Consider the following 15,543-nt stretch of genomic DNA (forward strand, 5'->3'; position numbering starts at 1 on the left):
CATCGTATAGTGTCATACTAAGCATATTTCCACACCAACAATGCCATTTTAGATATACTTTAAAAGTATTTCACACAATTCTAGACACTCTTCTTCCCGACCATATATGGCGGATTATCCGGGGCGTTCAAATTCTGATTAAAAGGTTTCTAGAAATCCTGCGTTTATCGTGATGAAATATCGCCAAGTGTATCACAAAACAGAGGAATCAGAAGTTACGAAGAAAGTATCGCGCGTTTATCCTATCAGTGTTATTGCCGAATGTTCGGAGGGCCATGATGCAGTAACAGGAAATTAAGATATCTCAGATCTAAGATATAACAATGTCAGTGGCAGATGAATGTCAATATCAAGGTTAAAAACTCAAGTAAATATTCAATATTGGCGAAGTAACCGGGAGCGTTAAGGTGCTCGAAAGGAAGCCAGCACGTAGAACGCAGAATAAGGTAGGACAGTAGTATAACGTTAAATGATATATGTTCGAATTTTTCACTCGCTCTTATAACTTTCGTAATTGCTCGGTAACGCGTACAGCAACGTTACTGCACAATAATGAATTATTTTGATTCTAGATTCAACTCTTGTCACCGCTATTTTGACTGCTTATATTAGGTGAACCGTCAGTTCTGCAGTGATTCTGGATTTTAATTTTCGGAATTATTAACTCTACAATATGTAATACTATATTGATACTAGTTTGATGACAATTAGTTTGTTATTTAGTACGCATTACATCCCATTACAATTTTGAAATAGTCAATTGTTGTCTGATTTTGATGATAACCTACTATGAGATATGTTGGTTTCAAAGAATTATATATGTTTTAAATAACATCATAGAAACAAAACGCATAACAATTTCCAGAGTAACGTGCCTAGCTACAGTAATTAAGGAGAACTATGGCTTTCTTTCACTTTGTTTGTTGAAGAAGAAACTGCAGCAGAGACTGGATGAGATTCAGCAGCAGACTACATCTTGAAACAGTCTGATGAAGATAAAGAGTGTGCATTCTTCCTTTTTTCATGTAAAGGTGAAAGAAAAATGCAATTCAACTGAAAGTAAAATGTTTAATGCTAGGTTTAGATATTAAGTGATTTTAGATTTTTAATAATTGATAAATATTAAGCAATAGTATACGTATGTATTTTTCTTTATTTGTTTTTTATTTATTATATTTAGACTTTTCTTTATTATATTTAGAACTTTACAAGTTTTACTAACATTGCTACCCAATAAGTAAAATGTTAGCAGTATGCCGACGATTGGCAACAGTTTCAATCAGATTCATAACCACTTGCATCTACATCAAACTTATGTTCTGTCGATAGAGCTTGCTGACATAACTTGACTGTATATTGACGACAGAAACCGAGCAGGATTTTTCATACAAATATCTTTTTATTTGTAAATCACGTAAGAATTTTGGACATGCGTTTTCATACTTCTGACGTCATTAATCCAAAGTTCTGCGGCGAATATCCAGAAGCCTTAAATATACTTAAATAATTATGAAATGACATCCTACTCAATTTCTGTCGTCAATCTATCATCATACTTCGCTAGCAAATCCTGTTGTATTTCTGCCGACAAGCTACCGACAAAATTTATAGCATACTCTGTGCAAAATCTGTTTCTGTAGGTTTGACTACTTTGAATATTTGTTTTCAGTTCAATTCAAGCACCGCAAGTAACAATGCCTTAGCAACGATACTGTTATATTTACATTTACGAAGATCACTCGGGTGGTGAAGAGTCCCTCTGCTTCGGAGTGTCAGTGTCGCGAATGCGTACCAACTCGTTCACAAGAAAAACGCATCAGTCATGCCGTAGCTAACACATGGGTAAATCGTCTTGGTAATATAGTAAAGTGTGATACATAATTTTCATATACGCAAGTCCGAAAACTTCTCGAATTTCTTGGTTTGTAAGTTGATTCTATCATTATTCGCTTTCTCTCGTCTATTTGTAAATATTTATATTTATAAATATATTTCTCTCGTCTATTTGTAATAGATCTTCCTTTGGCAAAAACATCAGTGAAGATTCACCGTTTATAACTTCCAACAATTTTCCAAATTTCAATCTTATATACATATCGCTTTGTGATTTTATCTCATGTGAAGTTCTACTTGAAAAATCAACTGAAATTTAAAGATATTTGTGATTAAGAACTATTCAAGTGCCTCCTTTGTTTTCGCTCTCAAATTCGCCGGAGAATCTGTCACTGAGTCGAGAGTTGTGCGAGATACTTTGTATAACTATCACTAGCCCGACCATAGACACCTCTTATGTTTACCTGCATATATCTACGCAATCATTCGTTTACACAGCATTGGAATATGCGCGTGTGCGGTCTGCCAGCGGTGGTGGATGAACGTTGCGAGTCTGCAGTTTGCTGGTCGGTGGGTCATGTGGGGAGTCGATCGGAGGCACGACCAGTCGCTGCCTGGCGGCCGCGCGTACACTTCGAGTTCTTCCGCCCACGTGTGTGTACGTGCTCCGGTCGCTTGCTTCGCCGTGAAGAGACAGTCAGATTCGCGGAGAACCAAAGGCAGCATCTCGCAATCCTGCAATCAGGATACTGAGTTGGCGACAGAGACTCACGGAAACGGAAGCGGAAGCGCGCAAAACCAGGTACCGTATTATGAGGGATGCGCGATTCAATCGCGGTTAGGCATGCTCTAGTTTCGCGACCTGGACCATCCACCTGTCGATACTCGTGAATTGCGATAACCAGTAGTGTACTTGCAATTCTTGAACTTTTATTATCGGTCAAAGACATTAGAGATGAGAAATGTAAGATTTCAAAAAATTTCAATCTAGTAAAACGCATTTATGAAATAAACGCACTCTGATCATTCATTTGTAATTCATAGGCCAAGGCATGTGAATTTTTTTATAAAATTTTCTATATATCAAACGTAATTTTACATCACAACGCTTTTTGAATTAGATTTCTATGTCAAAATAAGTAAATGTTTATTCTAATGAATAGTTTTTAAATATACTAAAATAAAAAGACGTGATATATATTATACAGAAAAAGAAAATAATTTTAGTGAATTATCTATATTCTCGGAATTCTTCACACATTGCTTATCCTTACTATATTATCTTTCTTTTTATTCTGAACTATGCTCCTGTATCAGAGTCTGTGCTTCAAAGGTAATAACACGCGATCTAATACTTCAAGGATAATTGAAAATACGAGACTGTGAACTTTTACCTTTCGATTCCTATCATTTCCGAGGTGTTGCCATTGACATTGTGATTAGCAATTTAGATTTTAATGTAATACGAGTTTTATATTCCAACTCAAATAACTCGTGCAATATTACTGTTAACAAAAAATTGCTACATGGAAAAAAATTTCAATTCTTGAGAAACCAGATGAAAACTCAGGGACGAGAATCTATTACCAGATACGATATCTTCTGTTACCGCGATCAAAAATATTCGTATGAACATTTACTTTAAAACATCTGCTTTAACAAATGTGACAACGGAGACCATTTGACTCAATAAGAAATCTATAGGAATTTTTCTGTTCCTACAACCGAATTGTCTTGTCTGGTCCAACGGGAAATCCATGAACCAAGTATTTCTCTGCGTGTATTGTCATAAATTCAATTTTTAATTTTACTCTATTACGTTAAAAAGCGTGATAGGCACTTTTTCACTTACAGTGTTTTAGAAAATAAATAAACTAGCAAATATGAAAATTAAACAGAGGTTACCGAGAGAATTAGCTAGATTAGAAATCGATAGAAATTATATCTTTTTGCCGATAAATCGCGGCAGTTTCAGGGACACGCGGTGATTTCTAATAAGAGATGCATATTTGAATTATTCTCGAAGCATTTGTCGTAATCGTAAGCACAATCGATTCGAACGCTTCGATTTGATTGTACCAGATCGTCCTAATTTTGTCAATAAATCGTGATATCATCTCAACTATTAGGACCTTGAATAAGTTCTCGCTAATTTTTCGTGAAAATTAATGCTTTATTTAAAAAAAAGTCACTGAAAGTATTGTCCATCGCTAGACACTACTTTTTTCCATCTTTCTGGCAGCATTTGAATTCCACGTCGGAAAAATTACACGTAGTTTGAAGCTATTCAAGAGTCGACCTATTTTTTGGCATCTTCATAAGAATGGAAGTGCTGCTCAGCCAAGCCATGTGCCATCAATCAGAACAAGTGATAATCGGAAGAGGCAATGTCTGGTGAATACGGGTAGGACTTCCCATTTAAGCGTTTCCAAGTAGATTTTCACCGGTTGTGCAACATGTGGCCGAGCGTTGTCATGTTGCAAAATCACTTTGTCGTGTCTCTGCTCGTATAGTGGCCGTTTTTCCTTCAATGCTCGGCTCAAACACATCAATTGTAGTCGATAGCGATTTCCCGTGATGGTTTCGTTCGGTTTGAGCAGCTTATAATAAACTACACCCAGCTGATCCCACCAAATGCAGAGCAGAAGCTTCGAACCATGGATATTCGGCTTTACCGACGATGTTGATGCATAGCCGGGCTTATCCCACGATCTTCTACGCTTAGGATTATCGTAGTGTATCCACTTTTCATTGCCGATACGATGCAAAAAATCTTTCCTTTTCTGCTGTTGAAGCAGCTGTTCACACATGAAAAGACGCCGTTCGACGTCTCTCGGCTTCAACTTGTACGACACCGAATGTCCTTGCTTTTGAATCATTCCTAATACTTTCAAACGTTTCAAAACTGTTGTGTGATCAACTCCTAATGATTCTGCAAGTTTAGCTAGCGTCTGACATGAGTCTTCATGAAGTAATGCCTTCGATTCTTCGTCTTCAAACTTTTTCGGTGCACCAGAGCGTTCTTTATCTTCAACATCAAAATCATTATTTTTGAAACGTCTAAACAAATCTCTGCATGTTGTTTCCGACAGAGCATGATCGCCGTAAGCCTCAACAAGAATTCTGTGTGCTTCAGCTGCAGATTTTTTTTTGAATAAAGTAGTGCAGTAAAATTCCCTGCAAATACTCTTTTTTTGGCACTAAACTCGACATGTTTAACACTATGAAAAAAAAGTTGTTTACACTTTGGCGAAATGACATACACTGAATTTCAAGCTTGCTTATAGTACTTCCTTATAGATGCATTACCATCTTAAACTATACGCACGCAGTTCTGGTAACGCCATTTGTTGGAAAACAACGAGAACTTATTCAAGGTCCTGATAAAATATCGGATTGCGAATACCGAGAGTCACTTCTGATGTTTACTTTGCTCATACGGGTCCTTGAAATATTACGTTGCATGTGTTATTACGATTGTAATCGGTATGCCACGAGGCATGCTGATTATAATCAGCAGAAACGTTTCGCCGTCGTGAAAATTGGCCACAAAATTTCGCGATACATGTTGAATTACTATATCACTTATCTTTTCTATTGTTTCGTTATCGGAACCACATGTTCTCATAATTAAACGCTGCTTCTAGAATCGCGCGTTTTAGATTACGAACTAAATTTTGATTATCTATCGTCATAAATCTTGAGGAGTTGATTGTGAATACCACTCGAATTAAAATAGTGCGTTTGCGTTAATCTTTGTCTACAACCTTGCTTTAAGCTGTAAGAAATTGACCAATCATGGTTGATTTTTAGAGGAATAATCGACTGTGGTTGGACAAGGGCTTAGACGACCTTAGAGATTTGTACTGTGGTAAAAATCCTTACGATATTATATTATAATATTGGTGTTTTATTGTCAATGGTTTAAACTCCGATATAAGCAAAGTTTTTCAGTACACAAAAAAGAATTTAGTTTGTGTTGATTTTCTGTCATCAAGAGACTAAACGAGAACTCGATTGTAAAAAGAAGAAAAATTTCTGTAGAGGAGAGAAGTTTTTTTTTCCATCTATTTATTTCAGTTATTTCAAACATGTCTTAAAAGAGTCTAATATCTAGAAGAATATTTTTGTTCGCAGTAACAGAAATATCGTCTCTAGTAACAGAGACTTTCGTCCCTAACTTATCTTTTAGTTTCTATTTAATTACAGATTTATTTCCATATAATATTTATGCAGGCTATATTCTGTTAAGGTCTATATTCTGAATTCTCTTTTATCTCTAAAAGCGACTCTAAAAATGGCTTCATTCAGTACTTTCAGCAATAAAAGAGAATTTAGAATATGGATTTGAGAATTTATCATTGGTAAACATATTTATATGTCGATGTTAAAAATTTAATAACATTTTTGTCCCCCTTAAAACAATTTGATTGGAATTTTTACATTTGGCAAATTTGCTGCCCGCAACCTGCATAAAGGAAATTACACACTGTCGTAAATTAATGTAAACATTAATATAATTGATATGATGCATTATATCAATGAAATTCTAACAGTATTCTCGAGATACGCAGATGAATTCATGTGAAGTAGTAAGTGCACGCAGAATTTCTGTAAAAATGTTAAAGTTTTTAACTGCGTGATAGCGTGAATCGTAAGACGTGCGAAAACTTCCGGTCACGGAAAATCTACAATTTACTGGTTTATCGTGTGTGTTAATTCGTCGTGAGTTTCGAAATACATAACGCAATTGATGTAAGATCTTCTACCATGATATTTCGACGCTTCACCGCTAGATTATATCGAGTCCTCGGTTTTTTCCTTGGTTGCTAGTGACACGTTATTAAGGCGTCAATTATGAGTAAATAAGCATCCAAGTAAAAATTATATTACGTCAGTTTGCGTGACGTCCGTGGCCATTTTTTAATATTTAACAGAATGTTATCGGTATGTCATAATATCCTTTATGCGACGTCGCCTCTTTTATCTTCTTATCTTATGTCAGAAATTGAGATTTTGTCTTATCTATTTTGTGTATCGTATGTCAGTGTTGTTCCTATTGCTGTTGTTTGTCTCTACTTTTAGTAGAAAACTCATTAACTTCATAGTGATGATTTACGATCAACATCGAATTTCTTCCTCTTTTGCTCAAACCACAATTCATGATTAGCTGTATGTGTTGGTTGCTGTCGTTTATGGACGTTTTTAGTGTTGTAAATATTTTCGAAAAGTATCCTTGTATCACAATGTCAGTTGTTAGGATATCTCCTCGAATTCCTTTTCCAACGAAATTTTTTAACGCAAAGGAGAGTTGACGAATATTATTTTAGAGTTGTATTAGGTTCCTAGAATCATGCATTTCTTCTCCTTTTTTATTTTCTCTATTCTTTGTATTCTCCTTTAAATGTTTTAGTATAATAAGTCGTAAAAAATCAGCTATTATGTTATATTGGATTGATTTGCTCTGAAATCTGGAACATTATGTTCAGAGACAGATTCATCTCAGAATGCTACATCTGAATTTGAACGTGATTCTCTAATGCGGCTCCCACACATCTCGATCTCACCGGGATTTATTCCGTACCCTCGCTGATAATAACTGTAAATTACGGAAGTTCCATTACACAAACGACAGACAGATTATTTATGAGCTGCGCTCTTTGGTGAAGCGCGCTCGATTAGATAATTAGAGTGCGCCTTTGTGAAAATGACGCATGTCTCTAATGTTTAAGAGACCAGAACTTCAACTGAACTTAAGTATACATAGCCAAATAGCTAATAAATTATATGCTGCGTTCGCTGCTTTTGTTTTATTTCCGCTTTTAATTTCGACTTGAATAGAAGGGTTCGTAGACTATAAAATGTCTCACGTGCCATTTAATTTCAATAAAACTGTTCGAGATCCTCGCAGTCTTATCAATTCTGCGGCGTTACGCTTGCGTCAGATTCATTAATTGCTGATGCGCTGATGGATGCAGAGTGTGATAAATGAAGGATGGATAGCCAATGGCGATAGAAGAGACGGCGTTATGTTGCACGCCAGTTGGAGGATCTCTTTCCTATCACGAAGGAAGACGCTTACGAAGCATTGTTCCCGACGAGTCAAGGAAGTGACGAGTGTGCGTGTTGCACTCTGGATTAGAATCGTCACTGCGGGTCAACTGGCTGAATTATCTCGGTTGACGTTTTGCACCTTCCAATTGATTTCAATGGAGCCTCATTTGCCGGTTTGCAGCTCGGGAAGGAACGTTCTGATCTCTTTTCGCAGTTTCTCCTCATCAATCCACCTGACCCGCACATCGTGATTTAGAGCTTGTGCTTTGTTGCGAAAAGGATCTTCAAAAACCACGAAACTTAATCGACGGCTTAATAATACTTTGTCAGAGAAAAATCATTTTGAGTTTTGAAAGAGAAAGTCGGACTGTTCATCGAACCCGTCGGTTATCGAGCACAAGCACATTCACGTCTATGTTAATTTATAGATTTTATGATATTTCCGAAATTGGATAATTACTTTTCAAATAAGGCGGTCTACGTTCTCCATGTCAGATTTTTGTATAAAACAAAATGGAATGTGAAATTGTTCTTTAGATATTAAGTATTTATCCTTCCTGTTACGACAACCAATTGATTAAAATTCATGCGTGTGATGCAATAATACATTGCAGTACGTTTAGATAAGCGCACGATGAGCACTGATGCATTTGATGTATTTGAAACTACAGTTATAGTATGTCCGGTTTAAAAACTGGATGGTGAGAGCATAATTTCTCCGGATCACCTTGAAAATAAGACTGGAGGAAACTGCGCCTGTGAGACAAGTATGGAAATGAGAAAAATTATACGTAACGACAGTGTATACGAAAGGCTGGATACCTCAGTCAACCAATCAACTCAACTGGTTCGACTTTCATGGTCTCGCTCTTACATAGGCATGTAAATGATTGGCGATAAAAGCGTTGTAACATGTTGTACAACGTAGATTCGCTGCATGGCGTAGATTAGCAATGACGATGTATACCCGATCGATCGATAACCAAATGCCCATGACAGAAATAGAATCCATTCGAATGATTAATCAAGTTCCATTCGAATCGTTATTGATTAGTTGGCCAAAAACTGAATTATTTTAACGGTATTATTTACACGTCAATTCTGTTAGATTTGTTTTGACTACTCGACACTGAAAGAAAAAAATTATTGATTTAATTAAAATTATACTATTAATTATTTTATTATTGTAGTATTATTGTATTATTATTGTAGTATTATTGTATTTTATTATAGTATTATTTTTTTTTTGACAGCTATATTTTTTGATTGTTCTAACACAAAAAAATTCTAAAATAGTAGTAGTAACATGCATATAAGAAATTATAATTATAATATTACAGAAGAATTTAATAAAGAAATAGTCCTAGATTTAATAAAGAAATAGTCTTAGAACTTTCTTATCTATAATTTATAGTAATTACTTCTCTATGTAGTTGTAATTACAAATACTAAACATTTTTCTTCTTAGTGTAAAAAGCTAATAATAAATATTAAAGCGAAATAATAGTATAAAAGATATCTTCGACTAGCATATCTTTGATATTTTTTTATTGTTTCTTTCTTTCCTTTTTATTTTGATTTCTTGACGCAACTCGTGGTTGTAATTTATTACCATCTTATCATGTGTAAATACATATCTCATACTCTCTTTTCATAATTCATGATTTTTATTTAAAATTTTATTTATTTAAATTTTATTTAAATTAAATTAAATTAAATTTTATTTTATTTTAAATTTATTTAAAATTTAGTGATACCGCGTTCATAGAACATTAGCCAATGTCATTTTCTTATGCAAATATTATGTAATACGTAGTCTTCGATTTCCCGTTTGTCAAGAATATTAATTGATTTATGTCAACTGTGATATGTTACGGCAATAGTTTTCTATAACGATTTATAGAAAACAATAAACGATGTTATGAAATTGCGAACATTTCTCCCGTCCTCGTTCGTAATTTTAATTTCTGAGTAAAAAATGAAATAATTAATTATCGCACTGGATGATGTTATTAATTTGAACTAAACAATAGTATATTTTCAAACAATGTCAATTAAAGGTTGAGAAATAATGCTTACTACAGTATCTATTTTCTCCTTCTTTTTCGTCAAAAAAGAGTTTTCTCCTTCTTTTTTGTCAAGAAAATTAAGAAAAATATCTGATATCGATACTAAAAACTATTCAACAAGCTATAATTATGTATACGTCTCTTTCAATTTTATCTCTAATAAAATTATATAAGAGTATTTTTAATAAAAATTGTATAAGTGACCATAATGGAATGAATGGAGAAAAGAAGGAGAAAGCGAGACTAGAATAAATAACGAAATGAAGGTGTGACACGTGTTGTCGAATTCGATGTTAAATAAAATATATTTCTATGGGAATTTTTTTGATTTTCCATTTTTTCCAGATCTCCAAACTCTTTTCGACATGGTAGTGCCTAAGGATCATAAGCTGCATGAAGCAATTCAAGTTGCGCCACTAATTCTTTCCGACGATGTTAGACGACAAAAAGTGAGTATAACGCTTGCTTAAGTTCGATAGCCGATACTTCGTTTGTAATCGCAACATTTACACTATAGATTATACACGAACATTTTATCTGCAACGTTTTATTTTATAACTCGTTCACCCTGAACTTCTGCTCTTTCATACGACATACGACGAAGTTGGAAGTTGACATTACATCGTAATCTCACGCGATGAGAACATTTTGAATGCAAGAAATTATACATTTAATTTAAATTTTGCCGGAAAATAGGAAAATTATGAAACTATTCATAAATGTATTCTTCTTTAATATGAAGTATTTATAAATATAAGATGAGCCTCTTCTTAAGCTGTACTTCCTGCTTAATGACGAAAGTTTAATGAACTCGGGTGTTTCTCACGGCATGCAATTCCGATACAGAGAAACGACACGATGGTTCAATTATTACATACCGCTGCACCCGGTTCTGAATGATACACAAGTGGCAGAGCGAACGAAGTCCTTAACCTTGAGACATTCTAGTTGAGAGTTTAATGACACGAGACGATTGCGCGTAGGTACTTATTCGCTTTGATAATTCTAATCATAGTACGCGTGCCCACATATCGCGTAATAAAGTATTTTCCTATTAAAACATAGTTTTTTGAGAATGAAAAAATCCAATACGTCCTACTGGCAATATCTGTGAATTGCAAAACGTTGTTATGTAATATTTGTGTAACGCAAGAAGATTACGAGTCTATTTTTCGACAGATATTATCTTGAATGTGGATTGCGCGAGTTACTCGGTAGTAAATATGACAAATAATAATCGCATCGATTTTTCTCTTTGATTGTCTTTTAAGGAGACTACGGTAGCTACGGTCGTACCAATCTAAGATGCGTGGATTTAAAAATCTGGAAGTAAATGCATCCTTCAGCTTTTCGCGTGTATCCAGACAACACAAAATCTTCAGAGAATGTTCTGGGACGTCCTTAGAACATCCTTAGAACGTTCTGTGAAGATTTGTGCTGTATGGGTATGTCGGTCAGCGAACGGCCGTGCGTATAATCTTGTTTAGACTACGTGCGACGCGCAATTACGTCCATGCGGCTCGCATCGAAACGCATGGGATAAAAATGGTTTAAGGTTCGGGGTTATCGTAGTTTTTGCCACAAGACAGTTATAAATCGTCAATTTATCTTGCTTTCTAAGTTACAGGATTATCGAATGGTAATATCCGTTATTAAAAGTTCAAAATATGCGGACAGTTTATCAGTTTAGATAGCGCGACTCCGCTTACAATCTTTCGAAAGAGCAGAAAATTGATCAATCGTCTAGTTTACGTAGCAATTATGTTATAATTGTTTCTCCATATTTATGAGGCATGCATCCTCGATTGCGCAAGAAAATATTTACACCTTTAATGTGTTAAAACGAAGTCGTATGAAATATTTTTAATGCAATTTTCGTCATTAAATCTATATCCTAAATTTATTTAATAATTTAATAAAATTATTTAATAAAATTTGATTAAAAGGAATCGATTTCCTGTGCATTTTAATCTCGCTTGTTACGTCAAGTGTAATTAATTCATTCAGGTGTAATTAATTCAGTATATATTTCCTTATATATGCTAGACTTGAATGATGTGAGTTTTTCTTCAGTCTACCTATTTAGTATTCTGTTTGAAACTGCGCAATACCCGAGGATTGTAAACAATACCACGTTCGAAGCTTCGTTGATATGTTTGCTGAGGTGCCGGCATGATTTATGGATTGCGGAAAGTTCTTCCGGGATAACGAGAGTGCCATAAAGATTACGTCTACGTGACGTGCAATAAAGTGCTTAAAAATTAAAACTCTCTCGGCTTGCAGATTGAAAATCACATGGAAAAGATGCGGTTTTCCGCGGCGACAGCCAGGAGGATACAGGATGTCTTTATTTCGGAAATGAACAAGGGAATTCACCAGCAACCGTCCTCACTACAAATGGAAAACACTTATGTGCCGGAACTGCTCGATAGAACAGGTTATTATTGTAATTTCTGTGCTTAGTCCCATAATAATAACATCGCTCTTTCACTTTGACGTAGAGATCTCTCTAACTTTACTGATATTTGTATCACTACTCAGCAAATGTTACATCCGCAAAGAAACATCAAATTTATGTCAACATCTTATTTTGACGACAAAATGCGAGACCGATATCGTATCGTGATATTAATGATGTTAAAGCCTTAGATCAATTCAATAATTATTCACACGAATATTTGTAGAGAAAGGCCTTTATTTGGCACTCGACCTCGGTGGCACTAACTTCCGAGTACTTCTACTGGAATTGGCTCACGGTGCTCCCATTCGACAAGAAGTAAAACTATATTCTATCAGACCCGAATTAAAAGTCGGTTTGGCCATTCCCCTGTTTGACTATCTGGCTGAATGTGTCAGTGATTTCGTCACCGCCCAAGGGCTTCAGGACATAGAGCTTCCTCTCGGTAAATTGAGTTCTGTATCTAGGCATGTGAATATCGAGCGACTTGCGGAACCTTTAATTAGCGTTGTCGTGTGATCGTCTATAAATAGTGAATACTTCCATCCATAGGAAATAATCATAGTAGCAGATAACTATCTTGCGAATAATTAGCTTCGTCGTCGTATAATTATCTATATGGTTTGTCTGATAATTTTTCCACTTTCACATCTGTAACCTTGACAATCTGTGCTTCGCGCCGCAGGTTTCACATTTTCCTTCCCGATGATTCAGCATTCTCTGGACGTTGGTGTTTTGGTAACGTGGACCAAAAGTTTTAATTGTCCCGATGCTGTCAACAAAGATGTTGTCAGGCTCCTGCGGGAGGCTCTGGACCGGCGAGGCGACACGAAAGTGAAGGTCGTCGCGGTATTGAACGATACTACGGGTACTATGGTACAGGGTTCGACGTTGGACCACGAAACGGCTATCGCACTTATACTTGGAACCGGAAGCAACGCCTGCTATTTGGAACAGGCGGATCGAGTCAAGCACTGGGAAACCGAGAGACATGGCGAAAGAGAAGTAAATTATCGAAACACACTATTTGCAATGCATATAAACGTATCTTGTACGTGAGAAGCATTTGTAAATTATTGCTCGGATTTTGTCATTCAAGGTTATTATCGATATCGAATGGGGTGCTTTCGGAGACAACGGTGTATTGGACTTCATCAAAACGGATTTCGATCGCGAGAATGACGCCAATTCCCTTATCGTGAATTCATTTACGTAAGTGAGCAAACTCATCGTACGTTATCTGTGGCATCAGACTGTCCGTAATTATGTCACAATTACTGTTTCTATATGATAAAAAGATATCATTTTTGATAATATACTTCAATTAATTTGTCTTTATATCGACTTATTTATATGTAGAAAAGTTGAAGATTTTAAATAGCATTAATTGTATTCATAAAACAAAGTTTTCATAAAACAAAATATAATATAAGGAATGATTATATTAAGCGAAATCTTTTTTTTAAGTAATATATAATCTATAATCCAAGAGCTTTAGAAAGGTGCCCTAGACGAATCCTAGCGACGCGATTAGCTCCTAGGATATCGGCCTATATCTAGAAAGATCAGTCCTAGGATAACGGCCTATATGTAGAAAGATCAGTCTTATACATCATTAACTTATTTCTTTAGATTTGAAAAGTACATTGCTGGCAAATATCTCGGTGAGGTGGTGCGCGTGATACTTGCGAGGTTGACCAAAGAGGGGCTTTTGTTTGTAGGAGAAAATACACCACACAGTCTGCTAACGCCTGGCAATCTTACTACCGATCTAGTGTCACATATCGAGCAGTACGTCTGTTTAAAATCATTATACACGCGCGAAAGATACGTGCGACCACATAAAGAGTTCATTTTGTTTTATCCAGGGATTCTATGGACGGTGATGACAGGAACACAAAGGAGGTTCTAAAAAAATTTGGCATTGTCCCGGACGAGGACGATATCAGAATTGTTCAATACGTGTGCGAGGTCGCTTCCAACCGCGCGGCTCTTCTGGTATCGATATGTACGTTAATGGAACACTCAAACGAGGCACTCAGAACATGTGAGCGCTCGTTTTAATCTCATCAATGATTTGTGTCGAAGGTCTTGCGACTCTGCTGGATCGTATAAATAAGGAACAAGTAACGATTGCTGTGGATGGATCTCTCTACAAGCATCATCCTCGGTTAGAAGGCTGGATGAAGCGATATATCTCACTTCTCACTTCTTGCGAACGAAAGGTGCGTAAAATGAACGTCAATTGAATTACAAATCGCGTTTGCTTTGATGAAACATGTTATCTAGATAAAATATTCAAGGAATAAAATATTCGGTGTTCCACAAAGTTCAAAGGATTTTGAATGCATTTTTTAATTTTATCATATAGTTACGAAATTAAATTATATTTTATCGTAGCTTTTGCATTTCCTGCATTTTCTGTTTTCTGCATGCATATCTGCATGCTTTTCTTATCATCAACATCATGAATATTATGTATATATACTCCTTTCTGTCTAGTATAATAACATATTTATTCTGAACACACGCAGTTCAAATTAATTCATGCGGAAGATGGAAGCGGCAAAGGCGCTGCGCTCGTGGCTGCTATCGCACAAAGGCTCAAGAAGCGATTACAATAACAACAAATACATTAGGAGACTCTTATTTCCGCAGTTCTTGTATCATGACACATCATGCAGGTTGTTAATAGTCATAGAAATATTCTGCGGCAGATCTTAACTCAATAATATCTTTTGTAGAGTTTATCTCTGCCGTAGTACTCTGTTCTATCTCTGCCGTAGTAATATCACTGAATATTAACTATTCATAAATGCAATTAAGTTCGCGTTGATTTATAATTCGTTGCGCGAGTTTCGACCAAAATAATTTTAAGTACCACAAATTTGCATCGATATACGTTTGTATTGGCTTTGCAATGATACAAAATATTAAGAAGCTACCGATCAAACTGACAAGCTGAAAACGCGTGTGCCATTTTAGGAAAATAAATATACGTTTCGTTAAACACGAGGAAGAATTGTGAAATGGATTATCGAAAAAAAGAGAGAGTAAAATATTTATTAAATAATACCTCAAAAAAAAAAAGAAATATATATATATATATATATATATATATATATATAT

General features: G+C 35.5%; 2 protein-coding genes across 5 annotated transcripts in view; both read left to right on the forward strand.

Moving 5' to 3' along the window:
- The window catches only part of LOC116850277 (intraflagellar transport protein 88 homolog), a 7,266-nt gene extending 6,979 nt beyond the window's left edge, over positions 1-287 (forward strand). For 3 of the 4 annotated variants that reach the window (XR_004379298.1, XR_004379297.1, XR_004379296.1), the window contains exon 18: positions 85-233. The gene's annotated coding sequence lies outside the window, so the exon portion shown is untranslated. Of the gene's footprint in view, positions 1-84 lie in introns of all 4 variants that reach the window. The other variant, XR_004379295.1, reaches the window with a different exon arrangement.
- Positions 288-2,452: 2,165 nt separating this feature from the next.
- Positions 2,453-15,510, forward strand: LOC116850278 (hexokinase-1-like). Its single transcript, XM_032828352.1, has 10 exons — positions 2,453-2,635; positions 10,302-10,405; positions 12,240-12,393; positions 12,641-12,859; positions 13,100-13,419; positions 13,514-13,626; positions 14,047-14,205; positions 14,283-14,422; positions 14,503-14,639; positions 14,949-15,510. Exons 2-10 carry the CDS (start codon positions 10,322-10,324, stop codon positions 15,036-15,038), a joined length of 1,416 nt encoding a protein of 471 aa, XP_032684243.1. The 5' UTR covers positions 2,453-2,635; positions 10,302-10,321; the 3' UTR covers positions 15,039-15,510.
- Positions 15,511-15,543: the final 33 nt, after the last annotated feature.

This window comes from Odontomachus brunneus, unplaced genomic scaffold, assembly GCF_010583005.1.
Source record: "Odontomachus brunneus isolate Ranch 3 - 2012 unplaced genomic scaffold, Obru_v1 Obru_scaffold_140, whole genome shotgun sequence".
NCBI classification, from domain to species: domain Eukaryota; kingdom Metazoa; phylum Arthropoda; class Insecta; order Hymenoptera; family Formicidae; genus Odontomachus; species Odontomachus brunneus.

Excerpts from the sequence above, each read along its gene's own strand:
- LOC116850278 (XM_032828352.1), top strand. The coding sequence starts at position 10,322 with ATGGTAGTGCCTAAGGATCATAAGCTGCATGAAGCAATTCAAGTTGCG. Across the intron at positions 12,394-12,640 it reads GGAACTGCTCGATAGAACAG|AGAAAGGCCTTTATTTGGCA; the intron begins GTTATTATTGTA and ends GAATATTTGTAG. Across the intron at positions 14,640-14,948 it reads TCACTTCTTGCGAACGAAAG|TTCAAATTAATTCATGCGGA; the intron begins GTGCGTAAAATG and ends GAACACACGCAG.